General features: G+C 41.4%; 1 protein-coding gene across 5 annotated transcripts in view; it reads left to right on the top strand.

The window, feature by feature from the left end:
- The window catches only part of utrn (utrophin), a 192,241-nt gene that overhangs the window by 94,816 nt on the left and 75,460 nt on the right, over positions 1-21,965 (top strand). For all 5 annotated transcript variants that reach the window (XM_080290147.1, XM_080290148.1, XM_080290146.1 and 2 more), the window contains exons 56-57: positions 19,139-19,311; positions 21,532-21,688. In XM_080290147.1, the coding sequence (XP_080146273.1) occupies positions 19,139-19,311; positions 21,532-21,688 (330 nt within the window). The remainder of the gene's footprint in view (positions 1-19,138; positions 19,312-21,531; positions 21,689-21,965) is intronic.

The following is a 21,965-nucleotide window of genomic DNA, read 5'->3' as shown; positions in this document are numbered from 1 at the left end:
TTTGGCTTTTAGGTATTTAAAATTGCGATTGGGAATTTTGCCCAATGGGGCTCCTGCGAATTGGGAATTTGGTTAGATTTTGAATACGCTTCTTCGGCTTTTTTCACTCGCTAATTTGGCTTTAGTTGGTTTTATTCCAGATTGTCATTTTGTGTTAGCCTGTGTAATTTCAGTTTCTTAAAGTCTTGTTAATCATGTTTTTTTGTTTGTTTTTTTTTAAATTGTAGCCTCTTAGAAATGTGTTAACAGAAGGACTAACTTTCTCGTTTGTTCTATTTGTCAAGCCGCGTTTTACTCGCTGTACTTCCTGTAAACACTCGCACGCTGCTTGACAGTCGAGCAGTAACAGAAAATCAATATTTTTTTCAGATGCAATAACGATTAAAAAGTTTGCCCCTGGTGCACCTATTAGCAGATTGTTTCCTAGCGGAATCTGGGAAACTGACCAAGAACATCGACCCAAAGTGATGAGTTATGTGCACAAGTGTAAATATGAAACATGCTGGTTTCTCCAGTAAAGTTAAATTTGAAGACACTGGATGGCCAGTGAGTCATATTTCATTTAGGCTGATTTAGCCTCTCATTTTTCTGAAGGTATCTTATTAACATGTTCTCTCTGTGTGGTCATCTGATTGATTCCCAAAGTCCCCGCTTTGTGATTTTGCACACTTGTGACAGTAATGCTGACTAACTCATTACTCTCCTATCACTTTAGATGTAATATGGTTGGTCTCACTTTGTCATGTCCTTGGCTCATCTTATGACCCTGCATGACTCAGACAGATCTCCCTGGGAAGGCAGAAGGATGTTTAACATGCATCCATCTGTGGCTTTGAAGTCACAAGGCATACTTACATAACATTTGTGCCTCCTTCAGTGCTGCTTGAGAAACGTGCGCCGGAGCCTCCACGGGGCTGGCCCTATCTGTGTGTGTGTGTGTCACTGTTCCCGCCCTACCTACACTCTCCCATCTTCATTTGAAGTACTGAGGCACAGCTCGCACACACCACAGAGGCCCAGATGAGCACAAGTAGTCTTCCTATCCTTTTCTCCTCATCTTGCTCATTTTCCTCCCACTCGTCGTGCTCCTGCTCCTCAGCGATGGAAGCAGCTGTTGTTTGTTCATTAACTTCTTTTAGGTTTAGCACACACATCCAACAGTGTTTCAGCGACGTGCTCGTGCAGTCACACACTCCCAGACATTCACCCTCTCACACAGACCCGCTGCAAAAGGCACACGGTGTTTTTCTTTTAGCACACCTCTCTCTCAGTCTTGCTGTTGCACGCTGATTGTTTGTGTCTTTCCATCTAATTAGACTAATTGAGTTTTCTTTGCTCTGAAGACTCTAGCTCGTCTTACGACGCCACTGTAGAGAGCCTGGGTTTTGTTTGATCAGCTAGAAAGTCAGGGGAAGAGAAAAGGCGCAGACAGATCAGACTGGGGGATGTGTATATTTTCGCACAGGCTGAAAACGATTTCCCTCTGTACGAATCAAGGCAAAAAGGAAATGTCAGTCTTTTTTCAGGGCCGCCGCTGTCTTTTTGATCTCCCCCACCTCCCCTGTCCCTCGCATGGATTCATTTGAATAACCCTCTGGTGTACTTGTGAGTACAAGTTCAGAGCTGTGTCACCATGTCCTCTCTACATATATTTGACTGAAAGCAGATTACATCTGCCCTGATTTCCTCAGTGAGGACACATTAGTGTAATGCATGCAGAAAAACAAAGTTAGAAGGGCTTCCATTTCCTTTCTTTTCTGTCATATGGTGTTGTGATCGGATCGGCACAAACTTTGTCGGGGCAAGAGAGCAAACTTTTCTATTTGATTGATCTTAAGGGGGGGTTTAGTGACTTCTCAGTAAAAGCCGAGTAACATACAGAACAGATTTGTGTACCCCAATCAATCTTTTTGGGCCTACACACAGACTAGACAAATCCTCTATAATTGGCCCTGTCAAACAATGCATGTCCTCTAGAGAGCTCATTTAAAGTCTGCCAATATTTCGAAAATAAATAAATAAATTTGACACTTTACACTGGTTTTAAACTTACTACTGAACAAAGATGTGCTGATTGGGTGTGGGCTGTTGCAAATCGCACGGCCCATATCCGCTATATTGAAGCCACATCAATGCCATTGCTACTTGCGACTAGCGCTAACTATAAACTATAAAATTCCACCATCATATCAAGCTGTTACGGAGCCCTGCAGGGGACATGGGAGAAAAAAAATTAAGACTGACTTTTGCGAGATCCCGAGTTAGTTTTGCGAGATCTCGCAAAAGTCAGTCTTAATTTTTTTTTCTCCCATGTCCCCTGCGGGGCTCCATAAGCTGTCACTCTTATTGGCTTTGTGTTTTTCACAGGAGGAGTTCTGTGGAGACGACCACATAACATGGAACATGATGTTCCTTCATAATAGTGGCATGGTGCATTACGGCTATTTACTTGAGCGACCCTGGTAATAAATGCATTCATGCTCCCATATTCATCTAACATCCACTACATGGGTGTCTGTACTGTCGTTCATCCTAAAGTGACCCTGTTTCGACAGGAAATAGTGAGAGATTGAGTTTTATCATATCATCCCCGGTCCCATCAGTAGGGACGTGATAAACTGTGTGCGCTTTGTGTGTGTTTGTGAGTGTCATGAAATGTCAGTGAAAGGAATGATAAAAGCGCACAGAATAGAGTGTGTGACTTCCATGTAGTTTGTTATGGGAGATCAAAGAGCAGCAGCAATTAATGGCTTTCAGTTTTTAGTTCCCTGAAACAATGTCACATCAGCGTGATGTGCCGAGAGACAACCGTTTGACCCATTAAAAGGTAACTTCATGTATAATACTGTGCAGAAGTCTTGAGTCACCTCTCATCTCTTTATATTTTGCTTCCAAGAGCCAGACTTTATCACCATCTTCTTTCTGAAATCTTTGAGTTTTTCTTTAGACATTGGCTGCTTTTTCTCTCCTCTTCAGTCCAGTCCTTGTACCTGAGCATTTTCACATAACAGACAACTTAGGAAAGCAATGAATGGCATCTTTTTAGCACTTTATTAGCAGCCTGTTGCAAAAACATTATATGTTCCCATAAAATAGATAAAATTGCCATGAAATAGTATGCACTGACAGGGTGACTCCCAAAGAGTTATAAGCTGAAAACATATCAACATTGTGTGCAGTGTATTCTTAAAGACATTTGACAATTGAAGGACAAAAGTAAAAATGGCTGACTGACCTAAAAATATCTACAGCAGATGAAGCAAAAGCCTGACAGAGGACCTGAGAGATGCATTTGGTCCTTCAGTTGATCTGCTGTTCGATAAAGCCTCACCAGAAATGGTCTCAGGGGAACGTTGGCTGTCAAAAACACATTCCTTAAGGAAGGGAAGTACAAAATTCAAAACTTAAATTGATGGCAGCCAGTCTTAAATAGTGCAGAGGTTATCTAATTTTTAATTTATTTATTTTTTTTGGTTTGAGTCATGGAGGAGGTTAGGCGAGAGGTACAACAATGAGTGTCTGCATCCATCTGTAAAACACAGCGGAGGTGCTCTCATGGTTTGGGGCTGCATTTCAGCAATTGGGGTTGGGGAACTTGTTGAAATTGATGGAATTATGAAAGCAGAACAGTATCAATCAATCAATAAATCTATAAGCACATTTAAAAACAACAGAAGTTGAGCAAAGTGCTGTACATAGTTAAAAAGTAGAACAAACACACACAAAGCACAAAACAAAAACTCAGTCACAATTAAAAGCTAGTGAGTAAAAGGGTTTTAAAGATGGCAAGTTTTGGACTGATCCTGATCCTGAAGAGACAGACTGTTCCAAGGTTTGGGCGCAGCAATCGCAAAGGCCTGGTCTCCTCTGTGGTTTAGCCTGCTACTAGAGACAATCAGAAGGAACTTATCAGCTGACCCGAGAGTTCTATTTGGAGTATTTTTTGTTAAAAGATCAGAGAGGAATGACAGCAGTACCATCAGATTTTGATCCACCATGCAATACCGTCAGGAAAGCGTTTGATTAGCAACAGTTTCATTTTTTAGCATGACAGGGATTCCCAACGAAGTGCAGTTAAACCACACCCAGATAGTGTTCCATTGTGTGTTTTTCTATCAGTCATAGATTGGCCTCCCCATAGCCCAGACCGTAACAATATTTAAGGAGTGTGGGATCATCTTGACAGGGAACAAAGCAAAAGGCAGGAAACATTCAAAGAAGAGCTTTGAATGTCCTTCAAGAAGCCTTTAGAACTATTCCTGGAGCCTACTTAAAGAAATTACAAGAATGTTTGCAAGAGAATGCAGAACGTGTTGAAGAATAAAGGTAGCCATCGGCAGGCTGTCTGGTTTCACGGTCTTGATGTCTTGATTCCCACATTGATCTTTAGTTTAAACAGCACTTTGTTACTTCTGCTTCCTCTAACGCAGTGAAAAACCTACTGGTTGTCGGACTGATGATACCTTTCCTGCCACTCTATTTTTGGTTAAATAATCTCAGTGCCCCAGATGGTCTGCAGTTTGCCTAAATTACTGCATGTTCTTCTCCTCCCCTCGATTGGACTATCCAAGTGGTTATTTTTCTGTTTCAGGGGGCATCAAATACAAAACAGCACTGAGGTTAGGATGTTATTCCAGCTCAGTAAATCCTTAGAATTCGGTTTGCGCCTCAGTTATCGTCTGACAGAATATGTCTCATTAGTAGCAGGAAGAAGTTGTCTTTGGAGCCGAATGTGTAGCTTATTAGTGTGACGAATTATTGGTTGGGATTATTGTTAAGTATTATGTGAAGCAGTAAAGCGTGTAATCTGCTGACAGTTGTCTCTGCATGACCCTGTATGTCAGTCAGACAGAAGGAAGCTGTGCAGTTGAGTTTTCGTTTAAGGAGCGCTGATGCATTGTGATATATTTGAAGTATTTGGGCAGCTGGTTAAACTTTTCGGATCCTTGCTCATACTTAACTTTTGAATGCAGTGTTTTTTTGCTTGTTGCTGGTTGACATCACTGTTCAGAGTGCAAAAAACTGCCGAATGACACTAGTGACAGCAGAGCCTCAAAGTTATCTGGCGTTGGCAGCTGATTTCTCTCAAACTCTAGCAGAATTGCACTTGCTTAAAAGTTTCTTATAGTGGTCCTTATTCATCCTCTGGGGTGAGCAGCAGCACATGTAGGGTTGGAGACGTGTGATGTCCTGGCTTTATAGCTTAGAACTGGACCCGATCCCTGGAGAGAAGCTTGATAAAGCCATGAAGAGACAAATCATTGATCATGTGAAAGTCAACAGGGAAATGTCAGTGAGATGAGAGAAAATGAGGGGGGGGGAAAGGTTATTCAGTTAGGAATAAGATCTTTGTGGTTGACTGCAGAATATTGCTTTTGTCACTGATGGAAAAGATCCATGTGTCTCTGGAGATGAAGAAGTTTGGGAGAAAAACCATGCGGTCACAGAACGCACTCATTTTTTTTAGTTCTTTTATTTTCACCTTGTACCCAGCGGAGCGTAAAAAGTGGCTCAGTGCTCATCCGTGGGACGAAAATTGAGTCCACAGCTTATATTAAGTTGTTGCACTGTGCAGGACGTCTTAAGTAAGTAAAGTTGCTGCTGTATGCTGATGGCATTCATCACAACTTGTAATGGAGTCTCGGTGGGAGACGGAATATTAAACTTCAGGCATGTACATGACAATTGAAGCTGTTTAAACCAGGGTAAAAAACTTGCCCCTGCTGAGATGACACAGAGTCAGATCTTCCTTAAATCCGATGGGTAAACTGGATATCAGGGCACGGAGGATTACACACCATCAAACAAGTCATTTCAGTCTAGCAGCAGCAAATGGTTCCTGACTCGTGGTCTGAAATAGCAACATGTTGTGACTGTTAGGACAGTAGGCAATTTATGGAAGGGAAGAAGACAAATGAAGGCAGGGACTCCAGACAGAGTCATGCTTGAGTGATGGGTAAAGTAATTTAGCACAGCACGACAGAAGACGCGTCAATGATGCGGACTGAGACAGCTTCCCTACAGTAAACATTCCAGGAAGTAATAAGCCAACCATCAGCCCGGCCTGTTGTTGTGGTGATGGGAGCTCAGCAAGAGGCCGGCTTGTGGGGGTTGGATATCTCACTCACCTCCCCTGGGCAGTAAACTAACTAGGAGGTGGAGATGACAGAAAATAAAAAGATAAATAGGGTGGAACAAAGGTTCTGAAAGTAGGAGATAGAGGTTGAGAAGGAGGATAAAAAAGAGGAGTTGGAGTTAACAGGAGCAGTGGAGAAAGATAAATATGGCCAAGAAATGGGATGAAAAGTTTATATGAAGGGGTAGGATGGAGAAGCCGGGGTGTAGAGGGAGCCCACAGGCTGTATAACCAGAAAACTGCATTGCAATAAAAAGAACTCATCATACACTTAGGCGCCCACTATGTCAGTGTCATCGCTTCCTCCGCGGGGCCTTTATATCCTCGGCACAGGTTTTTTTGACTCGCGTCTTATTTTGTATTCAGTAAACACTTCCATTTTTGTTTTCAACTTGACACGGGTCTAATAGTGTTTTTGCAAAGAAATCTTAGTATTTGTTTAAATCTCACTAGGGTGTGACTTACAAAACTAGGAAGTACACGCAGTAAGGAGTTGTAAGAGAATGAAAGGTTGGGCGTATTTTTGCTGAGCCGCAAACTTTTACAGCGCTTGTCAGAGCAGTTATGCAAAAATATCAGTCTGTTTGGATGCTCAGAGGCTGTGGAAAGACTTCACCGCTTCAGTTTCCAGCACCATATGCAGGATGTATTATTACATATTTATGGTTTTATCCCCATTTTCGCTCTTTTATTGGACACCGACTTCTTGCCTCCCAGGATTTTTGTCAGTGTTTTGGGGGGTGGAGGTTCTTATTAGCATCTTTGCTGCCAGGCCAAACATTCATTATGTAGCTTGGCTGAAATACTTTCAAAAATCCAATTCCCTTGTTGAATTATTCTCCTTCTTGACATTTCCTTTTTTTTTTTTTTTAAATCTGAAGTTTAAGCTCTTTCTTTGTGGTGTTAATTATCACTCATGTCTTCTCCAATACAAAACAATAAGAAGGCATCTAGCTGAATTATTTTATTTTAGAAAATCTACAGACAGTGGATGTACCACTTTGTTACGTATAGATGCTTGAAGGCTGGTGTGTGTAGGTTTTTATCCCTTTATGGTGCTTTTTCATAAACATGTTCAGGAGTTAATCAAATGGAAATCTGTGGTGTTTTTTGTTTCTCATGAAATTTCACGGCTGTACGGTGTAGGGTTTGGCCTTTGGAAACTCTGTGGTCTTATCTTTCCTCTGAACTGAAGCTCTGTTGTGAGTCCCACCCAGCAGTTCATCCCCGAGGGGTTAGACAGGAACTGTGTCTGTAGGCGGTTAGACCCCTACACCGTGAGATTTCATGGAAATGTGCAACATCAATCATCAACTCTGTTCTTGTTCCCTGTTTGCTGTTTCAGTGGTTGATGACAGTGTTGTCATTAAATTTGGAGTAGAGAATGGATTGTGGTTATTGATCCTTTTTTTTTTTTCTTACTGTAATGAAGCTCTAATTCTTACACTGACATCATTTTGAAATCCTAGCTTGGCTATCCGTATGATCGATGCATCAGTTATTTGAAGATACACAGAAGCTGTCAAATTGTTTTCTGTGCAGCCTCAAAGCTGGACGCCAACCAGCTCGGCCACCCCAATTTGGAAATCCTTCCTCTTCACTGAACGATGTGGGCTCTAAATAAAATAGCTTCAGACAGATGGGAAAGTAAATGTCACACCAAAGCTGAATGCCGTGTTTCAAACTTCAATAAAAAGGCAATTGTAAACAATATGTGAAGAATCAGTCAGTTTCTATGAGTTCACTGTCTAAAGATTGAGTATCTTTGAAGGGTGTTTTCTTTAGTCGTCGATAATATTTGAAGTTGATGGCTGAAAAAAGCGAGGCACAACTGTTATATGAAGCAAATGTCGGCGATTTTCTTTCTCTTAAAAACAATATGTATAGCAGTTGGTTTGCTTGGCGAGGATGGTGTGAGAGGGTGAGTAGGAGGTAGTGTTGATCTGCGTAATTATGCAATTCACTGAAAAGTAAAGAATCGCCAAGTAAATTTTTAAGACTGTTACCAGAAACTCGATAATGTTTTTATTTTAAGGTGGAGGATATGAAGGCAGGCTTTCCCACACTACCCATTATTCATGTGTCTATTTTCTCTGGTGAAAACAAATTATTCCCTTCATGCCTTTGTTGCTAAATGTGTCACTTTGTGCACATTTGTCTCTGTTGTTGCTTTCTTCAGGGCGCTCTCATTCTTCCATTCTTTTGATATTAAAGCATTTGCTGATTGTTTTCCAACTTTCTCTTCCTTCATCGACATAAGTATGCAATAATTTATCATCATCACCATTTCCTTTATCCATCAGTTCCTTTCTTGTGTGGTTTGTTGCTCCAGGCCAGCCCCACAGAGTGTGACAATGTGCTGCTTTTAAGCCATTATCATAATGCTTTTCATTTTCTTTGAGAATATCAATGTGTTTGAGATGTAATTTGAATGTATGTTAGTGGGCTCATTGCATAACACAATATTTTTGTTCTCGCTTTTCTACCATTACACTTTCATTGCCTACTTATAACCTGTACTCACCCACTGTTTTGACACCGGCTCCATAGCGCCACAGGACAGTCCTTCACACAGTGGTCTCCTACTGTTCATTATTGGAGCACACTAATTGGTCCAGTCACCTAACCTTCTGAGGCCTCTTTCCTCCCCACCAAACACAGCAGGTGTCAGGCTCATGTTCAAAGCGTATTTCTCCGGCAGCCCGCCGTGGAGGCGACAGCCGCCTCAGAAGCAATCACGTCACATCGACTTTCTTCTTCTTCTTCCTTTTAAAAATAATTTCTGTTGTGATATGATGCGGTGACTTGCTGGCAGACCACCCACAAAGGTCAAGATCTTCTGTTCCTAGATGCCTTTACCTAGATGGCTTCACTTCAAATAGTGGCCAAGAGTGGAGATAAAGTAAAAGAGATGGGCCGCTGGAGGAAAATAGTGATGAAAAGGAAGGATGGAGAGGGAGAAGCCTTTGAATGCTAGGGAAAAGCAGGGTGATAAAAACCCTTTTTTTTTTTTTTTTTTTTTAATCCAATAAATTGAGTAAGTTAATAGTGCTCACAATTCAATGACTTCTTGTTCATTATTTTACTTCCAAAGGTCTGCTATCCAAGGATTCATTGATTTCTATTAATAAGTGAGACCTCTGCTTTAGTTAAACTGTTCTAGAACTATAATCTTACTGACATAAAACAGTCAGACCTTGTTTTTGTCTTTTAATACTGTGTAGCCAACACACACCTAGAAGCTATTGACATATTCTGTTGTACAATTACTACTCTGTATTTTATTTTTATTGTTTGTTGCAAGCTTGCCTTCACCTTGTTAGATTTAAAATGCACAAGTGGCTTACAGGGAACAATGCTATTACCGTTTATTTGATTTGTTTGATGTCTGCCTTGCTGCTTAGTCTTTATGGCAATGCGGGCGGTATATTAAGTTGCTGTTAATCGAAAATAAACATTTTCTACTACTTGCTGGTCACATTTTAAATGATCTGACCTACCACGAGACAAGGATGGCTTTTAATTGTTAATCAGACACCAGGAAAGAGGCACACTCGTTGGACACACAACCCCGGAGGCACAAGATTAGCATCTAAGAACCACTGCATTTTACCTCAATCTTCAGGTCATCTCCCAAGAGTCTTGTAGACACACTGCAAGACAAAAAGCCTCTCCACAATCAATAGCTGATTACCAGGTAACAGCACACAGGCTCTTCTAATCAATTTCCACTCCCTGTGTTAAGGAGCTTGCATACGAATTTCAGGATGTCCTTTTTCTTGGTTATTACGATGGCTATGTAGAGTGTCTGCTATTATTGAATCCCCAGAATAAGTTATTATTCTTCTCCATGACCTTTGACTCCAGTTGTCTTCTCTAATGGCAGCTCTGTCACATCACTGAAGGTTAGCTGTCAATTGAATGTCGGATTGTGGCTTTTTAATGTGCGTGTTAGCCGGAACATGCTTTATTACTTTGTCAGCTTGTAAGTGTAGCCCATATATAACTTCTGTGAGCAGATACGCCAGATAATTGTTTTCTTGGAAGAGACTCTGTATAATAAGAGCATGTGATGCAACAATGTCATCATTCTTATGTTGGTTATTCTTCTTTTATCTGCCAGTCTTTTTATTCACGCTCCTTCACAGTAGTCACATTGGGAGCCGCATTAACCTTGTGTTTACTAAGTACGGTGCAGAATTCGATAGCTGAAACTGCCGTCAACTCTGCGATCGTATTCTCTGAGAAATTTAAGCCTAAACGAGTTCGAGAAGTGGCCTTCAAGTTTACAGAACTATTTCTGCTGCACAATTGCACATTTGTTCGATGAGAAGGGTTTACACATCTGAAAGCAGAGTACTTTAAAATACTGCAAGAGTTCTTTCATCTGTGCACACCCACAACACTTTGTTCCAAAACTTGACACATTTGTCATACTGCCAAATGAGCCACAACGAAGACGCACTCACTTTGCCCGCTTTACGCACAGATACACACACGCATACGCACACACACACACACACTCTATCTCTCTTCAGGGCTCAGATCTCCCCAAAGGGCTGCTGCCCTCCTAACAGGAAGAGGAGTGTCAGTGATAACCCGAGGCACAGGAAGTGACTTCACTAGATGTGAATTTAAGAGGCTGCGAATTATAGTGGAATGCTGCAGCTGCATTGATTTTTCAGCAGATGCTGCACATTGTAAAGACAGAGCCTGGATTAGATAGGTTTGTGTGAATTTTAACTGATCTGACAGGGAATGGTTACTGGTGGATGGGTCTGCTGTTAGAATTGCGTTGTGTGTGCTTGTGTGTTTTGGTTTACGTGCCCACATTTGTGTTTATTCATTTGCTCTGTTTGGCAACCATATCACAGGATCACAATCTTTATTTGGACAATATGGCCCCGGCTCCCTCTTGACATCATCCGAGATGGTAAATTGCCCTGCTTCTGTCTCCTGTCCTTCAGCAGTTGCTCTTTAACGCTTTCATATCCTTTTCGGTGGTCTTCTGTGTAGATATTGAGACGAGGTTTTTGTTGGATAATTTTGATTAAATATGCTTTGGATTTGTCATTCCTGTCCTAATATTTATAGTTCCTTTGGTCCAGATATTTCTGTATAGGTTCTTTCTTTTGTCTTAAATCTTTGATGACGCGTTGGCGTAATTTTAGAAAGCTTTAGAAATTGGTTTTTCAATATTTTTTTTCCATTTTCAACTGAAGTCTTTGTGGAAAAAAACAGTTTAGAAATTTAGAAATAAGCAAACACTTAGCCATCTGTGAAACTTTGTGTACGTATAATCATGACACACTCAAGAATAACACACAAAATGTACTTTTTTTTTTTTTTTTTTTTTAAACGTATAAAACAACAAATCAGTCACATGGAAAAAGTTGGTATAAACCTACATGAATCACCTTCACATTCCAAAAATGCATTAAAGAGAGATAAAAGCATCCATATATCCATCCTGATTCATCCCTCCCAATCAGTCGGACAGCAGTCTAAGCAGGGAAACTCATTCCTTGCCGTCCCTCACTGCCACCTCTACCTCATCCAGGGAACATCAAGGTGTTTCTAAGTCAGCTGAGCGATATAGTTGGTACAGCATGTCCTGAGTCTGCCCCAGGGGCATCATCTGGTTGGACATCCTGAAAATACATCATCTTGGAGGTGGAGGAGGCCCACCCTAGTCAGATGCCTGAACCACCTCAACTAGATTCATTCGATGTGGTCGGCGAGGGGCAAAACAAATTCAGAAAACCCATATGACGACAAAGAGACCAGACAAGGGACCAGTTCACCCTGGGAGAGGGTTACCAGGGTCCCAGTCTGGCATTGGCTCAAGGCTGGGTGTCTTAGCCTGAAGAGCTACATGGGGTCTGCCCTCCTATGGGGCCACCACCTGCAGGAAGTGCTGTAAGGGTTTGGTACATTGTCAATTGAGTGGAAGCTCTGACGATCCGATCCCTGGTAAAAATCTGCACTACTCAAACTTTTGACATTCAGGGTTTGTTCTCTTTGCTGCTGGAGTGTGTGATCTCAACGTACCAAGATATGAAGAGTTCTCTAAGGCCGTAAATACTCGGTCCTCAGTGATAAGCGGACTACATCACTCATCACTGGTTAAATATGGTAAAACACTAATTCTCTTTGGCCTTTTAACACATATTGAATAATATGTAAACTGTTAGAAAAAAATAAAATCCTTCGCTTGGTTGTGAAAGTAAAAAAGTAAAAGTATAACAACTAAAGCTTATGCGGAAGAAAAAACAGGATTTGAGGCATATGGCGTGTGCACTGTAATATTTAATTTCTGACTCACTCAGCTTATTTTATCAAATATAAATCTTTTAGTTTACAGTTAAGTGCTTCGAGTTTTTTTTTCCCATTCTTTTTTTCTTTAAGCAAAAGTTGGAAACGTTTGGGAATCTATTACGGGGTTTTTTCTAAATCCTTTTTTTGCCTTTCCTCGCATTTTCTCTGCTTTGCTCACCTTCATGTTATTACTCCGTAAGTTTGTGTTACTCTTTGCTCATTCACTGAACTTTATTTTTCTTTCCTCTCCTCTTTTCGCCCGAGGGATTAGAAGCGTTACATTCTTACCCCTGTAATGGTTCTAATCCGCTTACTTTAGTAATGTAGCCCAACATTAACCCCGACGTGGCTCGCTTTAGGCTTCATCCATCTCTGTTTTTGCATTCTTAATAAATGTCTACTTTTGTAAACCGCACTCCTTAAGTTGATTGCACAAAGTTAAAGCATTAAAAGCCTCGGTGAGCCAAAATCATCAAACAAGTTTTAGCGTTTTTTTTCTTCTTTTCTCCCAGCTTCCACCCATTGTTGAATTAGTTATGCTTGTCAAATGTGCCAATTCGCTACAGTTAATTTTACATCTTTCACTAGAAACCCCTCAAACGGCATATATTTGTCAGCATAACTCACAAGTGCGATTTAATGGCCTCGAGTATGTAAATATTTTTAATTAGCTAAGTGCACTTCAAAGTCTTTGTCTTATGAATATGCAAGGTTGTATTGTATTTTTTCTTCCCCCTCACTTGACAGCCATCTGTCTGCATGTCTTTGATGCACACCACATGTCTACCCTGCTGTTCAAAATGCCAGCACACACTCGAGGAGTCAGGCTATCACTTCCACACTCACACACAGGTTTAATATATGGAATCAATTTTAATGCTTGCACCTCTTTAACATAGCCCTATATAACACAGCTCCTATCCGAGCCTCTTCAAAGCATTTAGCCTTTACACTATAGTAGGAATTTCAGGCCTCACTTAATTCAGTCCTCTGCAGAGTGATGATATTCAAATTGTGGGATCTGAACAGTAACGGCCTTTAGTAGTTGGGTAGTTCTAGTAATTTGAATAAGGGCTGTCAAGGAAAGGTGCTGTTCACTGATTAAAATACATAAGAAATGAAAAAGGTTCTTTGTGGAGCAGATTATATCGGCCCCTGTCCTGACACCCCACCATCCCAAATTCCCATTACTTTCCTTTTTCTCATCTATGAACAAAACATCCACGTTTTCATCCCTTTTGCACCAGACGGGTAGAAGATTCCACCTGCACTGTTGGCCCTCTCCCCTCGCTTTCTCTCTTAACCCTCACAGACATCCTTTCTTCTATTAATATTCTTCCTCTCTGCCCATTTTCTCACTGACATCTCTTTTTTTTTTTCCTTTTATCCACTTTTTATTTTGCTTCTACTGAATTCTGGTCTGTATTTTCTTTCTTGGCAGAAAGCCTTACTTTTCTCATGAACTGCCTAGCTCTATGCCCATGCAGGCCTCAGGAAGTGGGTGTGTAGTGTGTTGAATGGGTTTAGGGGGGAGAGAGAAAGAGAGAGAGGTAGGGAGAGGAGGGGAAAGGGAGGATACTGATTAAAATAATAAACAGCTGTGTGATAGAGCGAGGCTAGTGGCCAGAAAGAAAGAGCAACAGAGGAAGAGAGAGGAATGGGGATACCAGCTATGGAGTTTGTATGACCCCCGCCCCCCGCTAAAAAATCAAGCAGAGAGCTGGAGAATTCAGGTAACTTTTTAAAAAGTTTCTTCTTCTCGAAGAGGGAGAGAGGACAGAATGGCAAATAGGTCTCGCTCATCTCTTTCACCTTCCCAAGAGACAAGGGGATAACCGGCAGAGCTCCAACTCAAAAGAGGGGCCAAAGTGTCAGACTCGCTGTTCAGGATCTAGACGCAGAACCTCGAGGCAGCTCTCTGCGAACATGTGGCTCCAACAAAAAGAAGGCGGCATTCTTTGACTAAGTGGCCCAGTCATGGCAGTGATTAGGAGGGTGTCATAGAGCGACCAAACTGGGGCTGGTAGCAAGTCGTCTGCTGTGGTCTCTCCTCTTGGTGTGTGTGAGACTGGATGAGAGAAAGTGCTTTTTATTTCACTAATTGAGAGCAAACGTCCCGGCCCTGCCCAGGGTTGGACTACTGGACACGGTGAACAAAGCTTCCTTCATACTTTGAAGGGAAGTGGTAGAAGGAAAGCAAAGCAAACCCGAAGGAGAGCGCAGACCTGTCCTCAACCACACCAGTCGTCCCTCAAGACACAAACCGTTATCTCCACTTTGCAGACCTCCACCCAAGATTTGTCGGATTTCTGTCGCGGTTTAGGTGCTCCATTCCTGGCCCGAGGAACTCAACAATCAGCCTACAGCTGCTACTCTGTCAAACCTCCAGTGGCACCACTTGTCCCTAAATCCTTGTCTCAGCTCTGAAGCATGACTGCAGGGTAACTGTCACCTTCCCTATGCAGTCTGGCTGCCTTTCAAAGGAGGATGCTACCAACATGTGGCGGGATTAGGCGAGCACACGCACCGGCATGCATGTTCGAATGCTGCCAAGGGGTGTGTAAATTGCCTGTTTTGGGATTGCAACCTGGTTTTGACCCTTTTGTGTCTGGATTTTTTGCAAGAGCTGGGTTTTTCAGTTGCCAGATTCGAGATTCTTCAAATTCTGGATTTATTATTGATCTGAACGCTGACCTTGAATGTTCTGGTTTTGACCATAACCACTGGAGGACTTGTCTACTTGCTCTAAACCTGAAACATCCTTTCATCTGTATGAAAGTAGAGAAGATGTAGGGACACAAGGGAGTAGGAGGAGTCAGAATGATTGGCTTCAACTTCAGCTTGCAAGAGCTGCTCAGAAAGTTTGAAAAGGTATATTATAAGTCTGTTCTGTCATAGCTTGACTTCCTTTAGTTTTTGAATGATGCAAACTATCAGTACAAACACAACCATCTTTCATTCTTCTTTTCCCCCTATCTTTGTTGTTGTGGTCCAAATTTAGTCAGCTTTATGAAGTCTAAGCAGTCCTTATTGGACTCATTAAAGTGGAATGAATGGTTCTGAGAGACGATACTGTGCAGAGAGCGAATTAGTATAGAATGAGACCCACAGCCATGAAATCGGCATCATTTGTCAAAGCGGACCTTTACGCTAATTGCTTTATTAAGATCTAAAGGCTAACATGGCTTAGCCAAGTAAGGGTCATTGTTGTTTTGTTAATGTAAACAAGTTCCTTTAGGTGAGAGTTTCACCGATTGGCGAGCACGTCTGGGTGTTTTGTTTTTTTTGCCCTTCAGCCATAGCTTAACAGCATGTTTAATGCTTTTATCCTTCATAAAGCTTTAAGCAGTAGTTGTTGCTTCAGTTTCCAGGGAGACTCGGTCGAATCGCTTCTCCAGCTCCAACAAGCTCACAGCCAGCAAATCTCTATCACTCATTACAGTGTGCATGAGATCCAGAACCATTAACCTTTCTGCTGCTTTTCTTCCCACTCGCACATAAATCAGTGTTTGTGTGTATGGTGAGTGCGAGTTTATAGATCGAGGAGAGGAGGCATATTTGAGGTCCTTTGCCAGGACCTAAAATGGTCCATTTTTAGTCAATAATTCATAAATAAAACATAGAAGAAAAGTAAACACAGGCCGGTGGTTACTCTCATGGTGACCTGTGGCATACAAATGGTTTTTTATGTGTGTGTTTGGGTATGTCTGTGTTGACGAGAGGGAGAAAATGATCCGTCGCTACACTTATACATCAACATATACAATCCTCTGGCTGCAAGCAGTCTTTCATTAGTTGAAATGCACCCTAAAAGGGGGTTTTTGTAAATGAATATATGTGCCGTTGTATGTCCGTTCAATGTATGCTTTCTGTGTTATATGTGAATGTGCTAGTGTGTGCAAACTATTTCCACTGGAAGTAGAAGCGCTAAAGGAAAATATAAGGGAAGCACTTGGGTAATGACTTGAAACACAGCCAGCTGGCTCAGAAGCCAAATGTGTCTCTGTCTTTTATTCTTGGTGTTACTCTTTCTTTCTGTCTTTATCTCCATATCCTCTCCCTCTGCCCGTCTCTCCCTGGCTTTCCTTCTTTCTTCTGTAACCTTTAAGAAGGATTTTATTTGTGCCTTAAAAAAAATGCAGTGGATCATTATCCTTGCAGATCACAGCAGAGGCATTTGCTTCGGCCTTCAGTGAAATGCCCATTGGCATTAACTAACTGCGGCATATTGCCACAGGTGTAGCCGTTTCATGTGCAGTCTGGTCGCACTGTGGCTGAAATTTACTTTTTGAAATGTATTTTTTGTTTTTCATCAGCGCACTTTGCAGAGTATTTAAACTCTACTATAAACTATTCAAAACATATACACAGGTCATGTCTTTTCATACTCGTCTAACATACATCCACTCTGAGTCTCCTGTATTGTTTATACCCATTCAGCGTCTTCCCTCTGTTTATATTGGAGTGTGTATTTGGAACCACGGCTGATTTTTGTCAGTGGATTTTTTCTGTGTACAAAAAATGCACACACTTGGCATCGCTACATGTAGGTCATGGTAGTTGGACGGTTGAAAACTCTTCATTTTTTTCACCTTAGTGTGATGGACTTTCATTCAATGTTTTCACACGCTACTCATGTTTTGACCTGTTGCACTTGTGGCAATGAGTGTACTGTAAGTGTCGACTCTGGCCAAGTGAATCCATCACTTTGGAGAGTTTCATTTTCTCCTCAGTCCTCACTAAGACCAGAGTCTGTGGATGTGTGCATGATGTGTGCGCCTGAAGCCTTGTTTATACTCTGTTGCTGACACAGACACGGACAGCTGGAGACACAATGGCCGGATAGTTATTCCTGTTAAGCCTTGATTATACTTTCTGCAGCCGCTTGGGTTCAAGTGATGCAAATTTTGTTGGTAAATGGGGAGTACCTGTCTTTTTTTTTTCTTTTCTTTTCTTTTTTTTTTTTGTGACCGCGGACTCATCCTGAGAATTTACATTACACCCACCCCAACTGGACTTGCATCCCAGATGGTGGACTTGAGGTGAGCTTCAAGGAAGTATGAAATGGGTTCTGAACCTGTGTTTCCAGCTGTCCGTGTCTACAACAGACTTCAGTCAAGTCGAGCGAGAGGAGTTATCTTCAGGATATTGAATAGCAAATTATTAAGGAAACTGGGCAGGAAAAATGAAACTAGAATATGACTGCATTCTTTTTTCTTAAGCAATCCAGTACCGAAACCAATTCCAATAATGTTGTAGGTTACTAATACTCTAATCTTTTAATAATTTCGCTCCGGAGCCTGTTTAATACCAGGTTTCTGTGCCCATTCCCTACTCACTGGGGAACGGCAGGATGATGGAACAATGGGGGACATCGCCAAATCCCTAATCATTTTTGACAAACCAGTGAGAAACTTAACACAAATACATTGCTTAACTGCTCAGTTATGATGTATAATTTACAAATATAATAGTGTAATATTAAAAAGTTTCATATCTAGAAACATTTTGAAGATATGTTCATTAATTCATCTGTAATAGGCCAAAATTAGCACGGGGTGATCCGTGTATCCGTTAGGCTCTAGTTAGTGTAGTAGCACATTAATGGCAGTACAGACCATTTCCATTACTGCACACAGTTATTATAGTGATGCAGAGGATAGGAAAGCAATTCCGCAACAATGGCCTTTTCCAAGATTTTCCTGTGTTTTTATAATTAGAATAAATGTAAAATATTACATTTCCAGTGCAAATGATACACAATTAACTACTTAAGCTGCTGAAGATGTGTAATTTTATACACCATGTCTTGTATTATTTTACGTTCCTGCACTGTTGTAGGCTATATGTCTTATTACACTTTTATTAGCTACAGCAATTTTGCCCCATTTGCACACCTCTGTGCTCCAAGCAGTGTTACACTTACACACATGGTATTCTTTGGAGTCTTTTCTTTATGTGCAGTTGAAAAAGGTTGAACTGAGGGGAGTCCCAGTAGAGAGAGTGCGCGAGAGAAGAACACGGAACAGTTTTATACATCTAAAAATAAAACATTTGACAGGATCCTCTGCTTGCGTCAGCGCCCCTTGTGGTTTAACCCTCACACACAGACGTTCACACATGCCCTTTGAGATGGGGTTCTGTAATAGAGCCACTGAGTTAAGAACACAGACGCACAAAATCTTGCTTCATCATAATATTGAATTTGGTCCTGTAAACATACACACATCCATACACAGAGCATTTTTGAGTCACACTGCAGTGCATTAGAACTTTATACCAGCATAAAATGAGAAATTCTTGCTGTCATTCAGACCTGATGTAATGTAATGGTGGTCCAGCATTAATATGAAGGCTGATATTGCTCGGGGACTTGCTTCTGGATTGCGTGGGCCTTCCAAGTCGGCAAAAGGATAGAAGTTCAAATCTTTTTAGTCAAAGTACCTTGAGGATATTCCAGAAAATATAAACTTTTCTGCCCTCTGGTAAATTTGTTTGCAGTACGCTGTGATGTCCCTCAAGAAAAGTCTTTGTGACACAATCCGAAGAAATTTTAGGTTCACTTGTAGTCAGCTGTCTCATCCATTTTTTGTGATAAGAATGATGTGAAACTACTATATTGCTGCCCTTGACTGTACTTTAATTTTCCGCTGATAAAACCATGTTCTCTGTTCGTATTTTTAGGACATCCAGGCTGAGATCGATGCCCACAATGACATCTACAAGAGCGTCGACGGGAACAAGTCGAAGATGGTTAAAGCGCTGGGCAGCTCAGAGGAGGCCGTGTTCCTCCAGCACAGGCTGGATGACATGAATCAACGATGGAGCGACCTGAAGACCAAATCTGCCAACATCAGGTCAGTAAAAGCTCTCAACTTAACTTGTTAACTTTTGCTTTCTCGAGTCTTTTGGGTCATGGATGTCAGATTGCAGTTTTTTGCCTTTTTGCTGCTCTCAAACTTGGAAGAAAAAAGATATCTTGGCATAAGGTCTCAAGGCAATGGTTCAAGTAGGTCTCAGCTTGAGTGTACTCCTTTTTTTAATCAGCTAGTGTGTCATAACATTGCAGAAGTTTTGATTAACTATTAAATGTAGTGCATTGGGAGATGTGCTATTTCCTGATCAGAAAATTTCCTTTTCCCCAACATGTGGAATTCTGGAGCCCAGGAAGTTGATAAATGAAAACAATCCAATCAGAAAATGCTTTCATTTAAAAATGAAATAACAATGTCAGTAAAATGGTCTGCATTTGGACCTGCTTTGTACTCAGTGAAAATCCTAAACACTGCGCCTTTAAACACAGTGTCCATAGTGTCTACTTTGATTATTTTACACAAATTACACCAGGCTTCTACACAGTAACTACATCAGGCGGGTCAGACTTAACTCAGTAATCTACTCATTCCAGAAACAAGCTCATTAATTCAGTCATTACTCTTATGCATCACAGCCTCCATCCCAGGCTGCTGCCAATGTTGTTTTCTTAAAATGCTTTAGAAATTTTGGAGGAGGAAGAACAATAGCTACTGCGTGATATTTTTATATGTGATGTGACCGTTTACAGCATCAAATACTGCAGAATAAAATGTCAGGTCGATGCAGGATAGCCACAAAACAGTGGTGCTGTCTGTTTGCATCGTGCCTCTCTCTGCGCTATTGACACTACGACAGAACATCCTGCAGCAACCAATTTATAGCTCGTTGAGCTTTTGTCATCCTATTTCTTTGTGATTGGTACTGCAGTTTCAGCGAAGTGAAGGTAGTTCTTTGACTGACTTGCAGCAGTCAGCCCAACTTTGGGCTGCTACACATGCAATCCCGAAGGCAAGAAGTTGAAGCTGATGAATATTCAAGAAATTTGTGCATGTTTAAAATTTGAAGTGTCCCATTTTGGGGGGAATTCAGGTGGTACTTTAATTTAAAAGCAAAAAAGAGAGAGATGGATTGATTTTTCTGATTGCATGATTGAAATTGGTCTCAAGGTTGCTCCTATTGTAGTCATGATTTAAAAACATTCTTCGTATATGAAAATATTCATTTGCATACAGTATTTTAGGAAATATTCATTTGAGTTGTTTATAACAGCCTTACACTGCCTCCTGTTTTCTGCATGTCCATCGTGAAGCAGAGGGATGACGTATAGCACAAAAAATACCCGAGAGCAACCACGGTAGGACATAAACTTCACACACGTAGTGCCTCGTCAGCCACAACCTTGGCATAAATAAAAAAGATTGGTGATGAGTAGGGACGCGGACGGTGAAGAAAGTGAAGGCAGAAGTGAAGGTGACAGGGCCAGATGGAGATGTTCAAAGAGGAAGAGGGGAGGGTGAATAAAGCCATGCCAGGAGAACAAAGTGAGGTTGGGATATCAATACAAATGATGAAATGATTCTGAATTTATAATGGTTTATTTTAGTGGGAGAAATGGGACTTAGTCAAGCTGAAGCATTGCACAGAAAGGATAGAACGGGGGAAATGGACAGCAAGAAAACTGTGTGTGTGTGTACGTGTGCGTGTGTGTGCGTGCGTGTGGGAGATGGGATACGGTATGATGATTGCATGCAGGCCATTATGCCTTAATTGCAGTACATGTGTAATTAAGGCTAACTCGGTAAGTGGCATTAGGAGGTCTCTGTACACCGTGTTCAGATACATTTTGCCCAGAGGAGAAGAGAAAAATAAGTGATTATCAACACACATTGCACTCAAGCTGCCACCCACACCGTTAGCAGCCAACTGCATCCACCTTCTTCAAATAACGTCCACTCCAGAAGGCCAGCGACCTCTTTTTGAGTGGTTAGCAATCTGGTTTTTACAGGGTTTTGTAAGGATATGTCTTTTTACGTGTTGAAATACAGTCATAGCTAGAATGTAGCAGGAAGAATTCAAAAGTTGTTGAACCTTACTATGTGATTTAAACGCTATAATTTAAGAGAATAACAAATTTGAGACCGTAATATGTGCGCATGTATAGAATAAAGTGTAAAGTAAGGAGTACAGTTTGAAAGGATTTACTGCGATACTGTCACAGGGATCTGGTGGTACTAGTTTAAGTGGATGCTTCATCTTGGCAGAGCACATCTGGAGGTGAGTGCTGAGCGCTGGTCTCGACTGCTGGGCCTTTTGGAGGAGCTGTGGAGGTGGATCTGCATGAAGGATGAGGAGCTGGCGAAGCAGATGCCCATCGGAGGAGATGTGCCCACTCTGCTGCAGCAGCAGAATCACTGCACGGTATGAATTGTTGCCACAGGCGATGTTCCTGCCACACTCTGAAAGATTTATCCATACCTTGTCCTTTCCTTATTGATTTTTCTTTAAGTTTTCAGAGAGAAGCTTCAAGAAAGTAACTTTTTTTCCCTAAAATAAACGTTCCTTCTGAACATTTTAAGCATTTGTAACCATACTCTCAGCTTGATATAGCCAGCCCCATGTTATCAAGCTTTTTTCCCCTTCTTAAAGCAAATGCCTCATTAGTTGTCCTCTCTCTCTTTCTGTGTGCGCAGATGGT

The sequence above is a fragment of the Astatotilapia calliptera genome, chromosome 15 (genome assembly GCF_964374335.1).
Source record: "Astatotilapia calliptera chromosome 15, fAstCal68.1, whole genome shotgun sequence".
NCBI classification, from domain to species: Eukaryota; Metazoa; Chordata; class Actinopteri; order Cichliformes; family Cichlidae; genus Astatotilapia; species Astatotilapia calliptera.
Note: the sequence above shows the minus strand (reverse complement) of the source record. Positions and strands in the feature narration are given on the sequence as shown.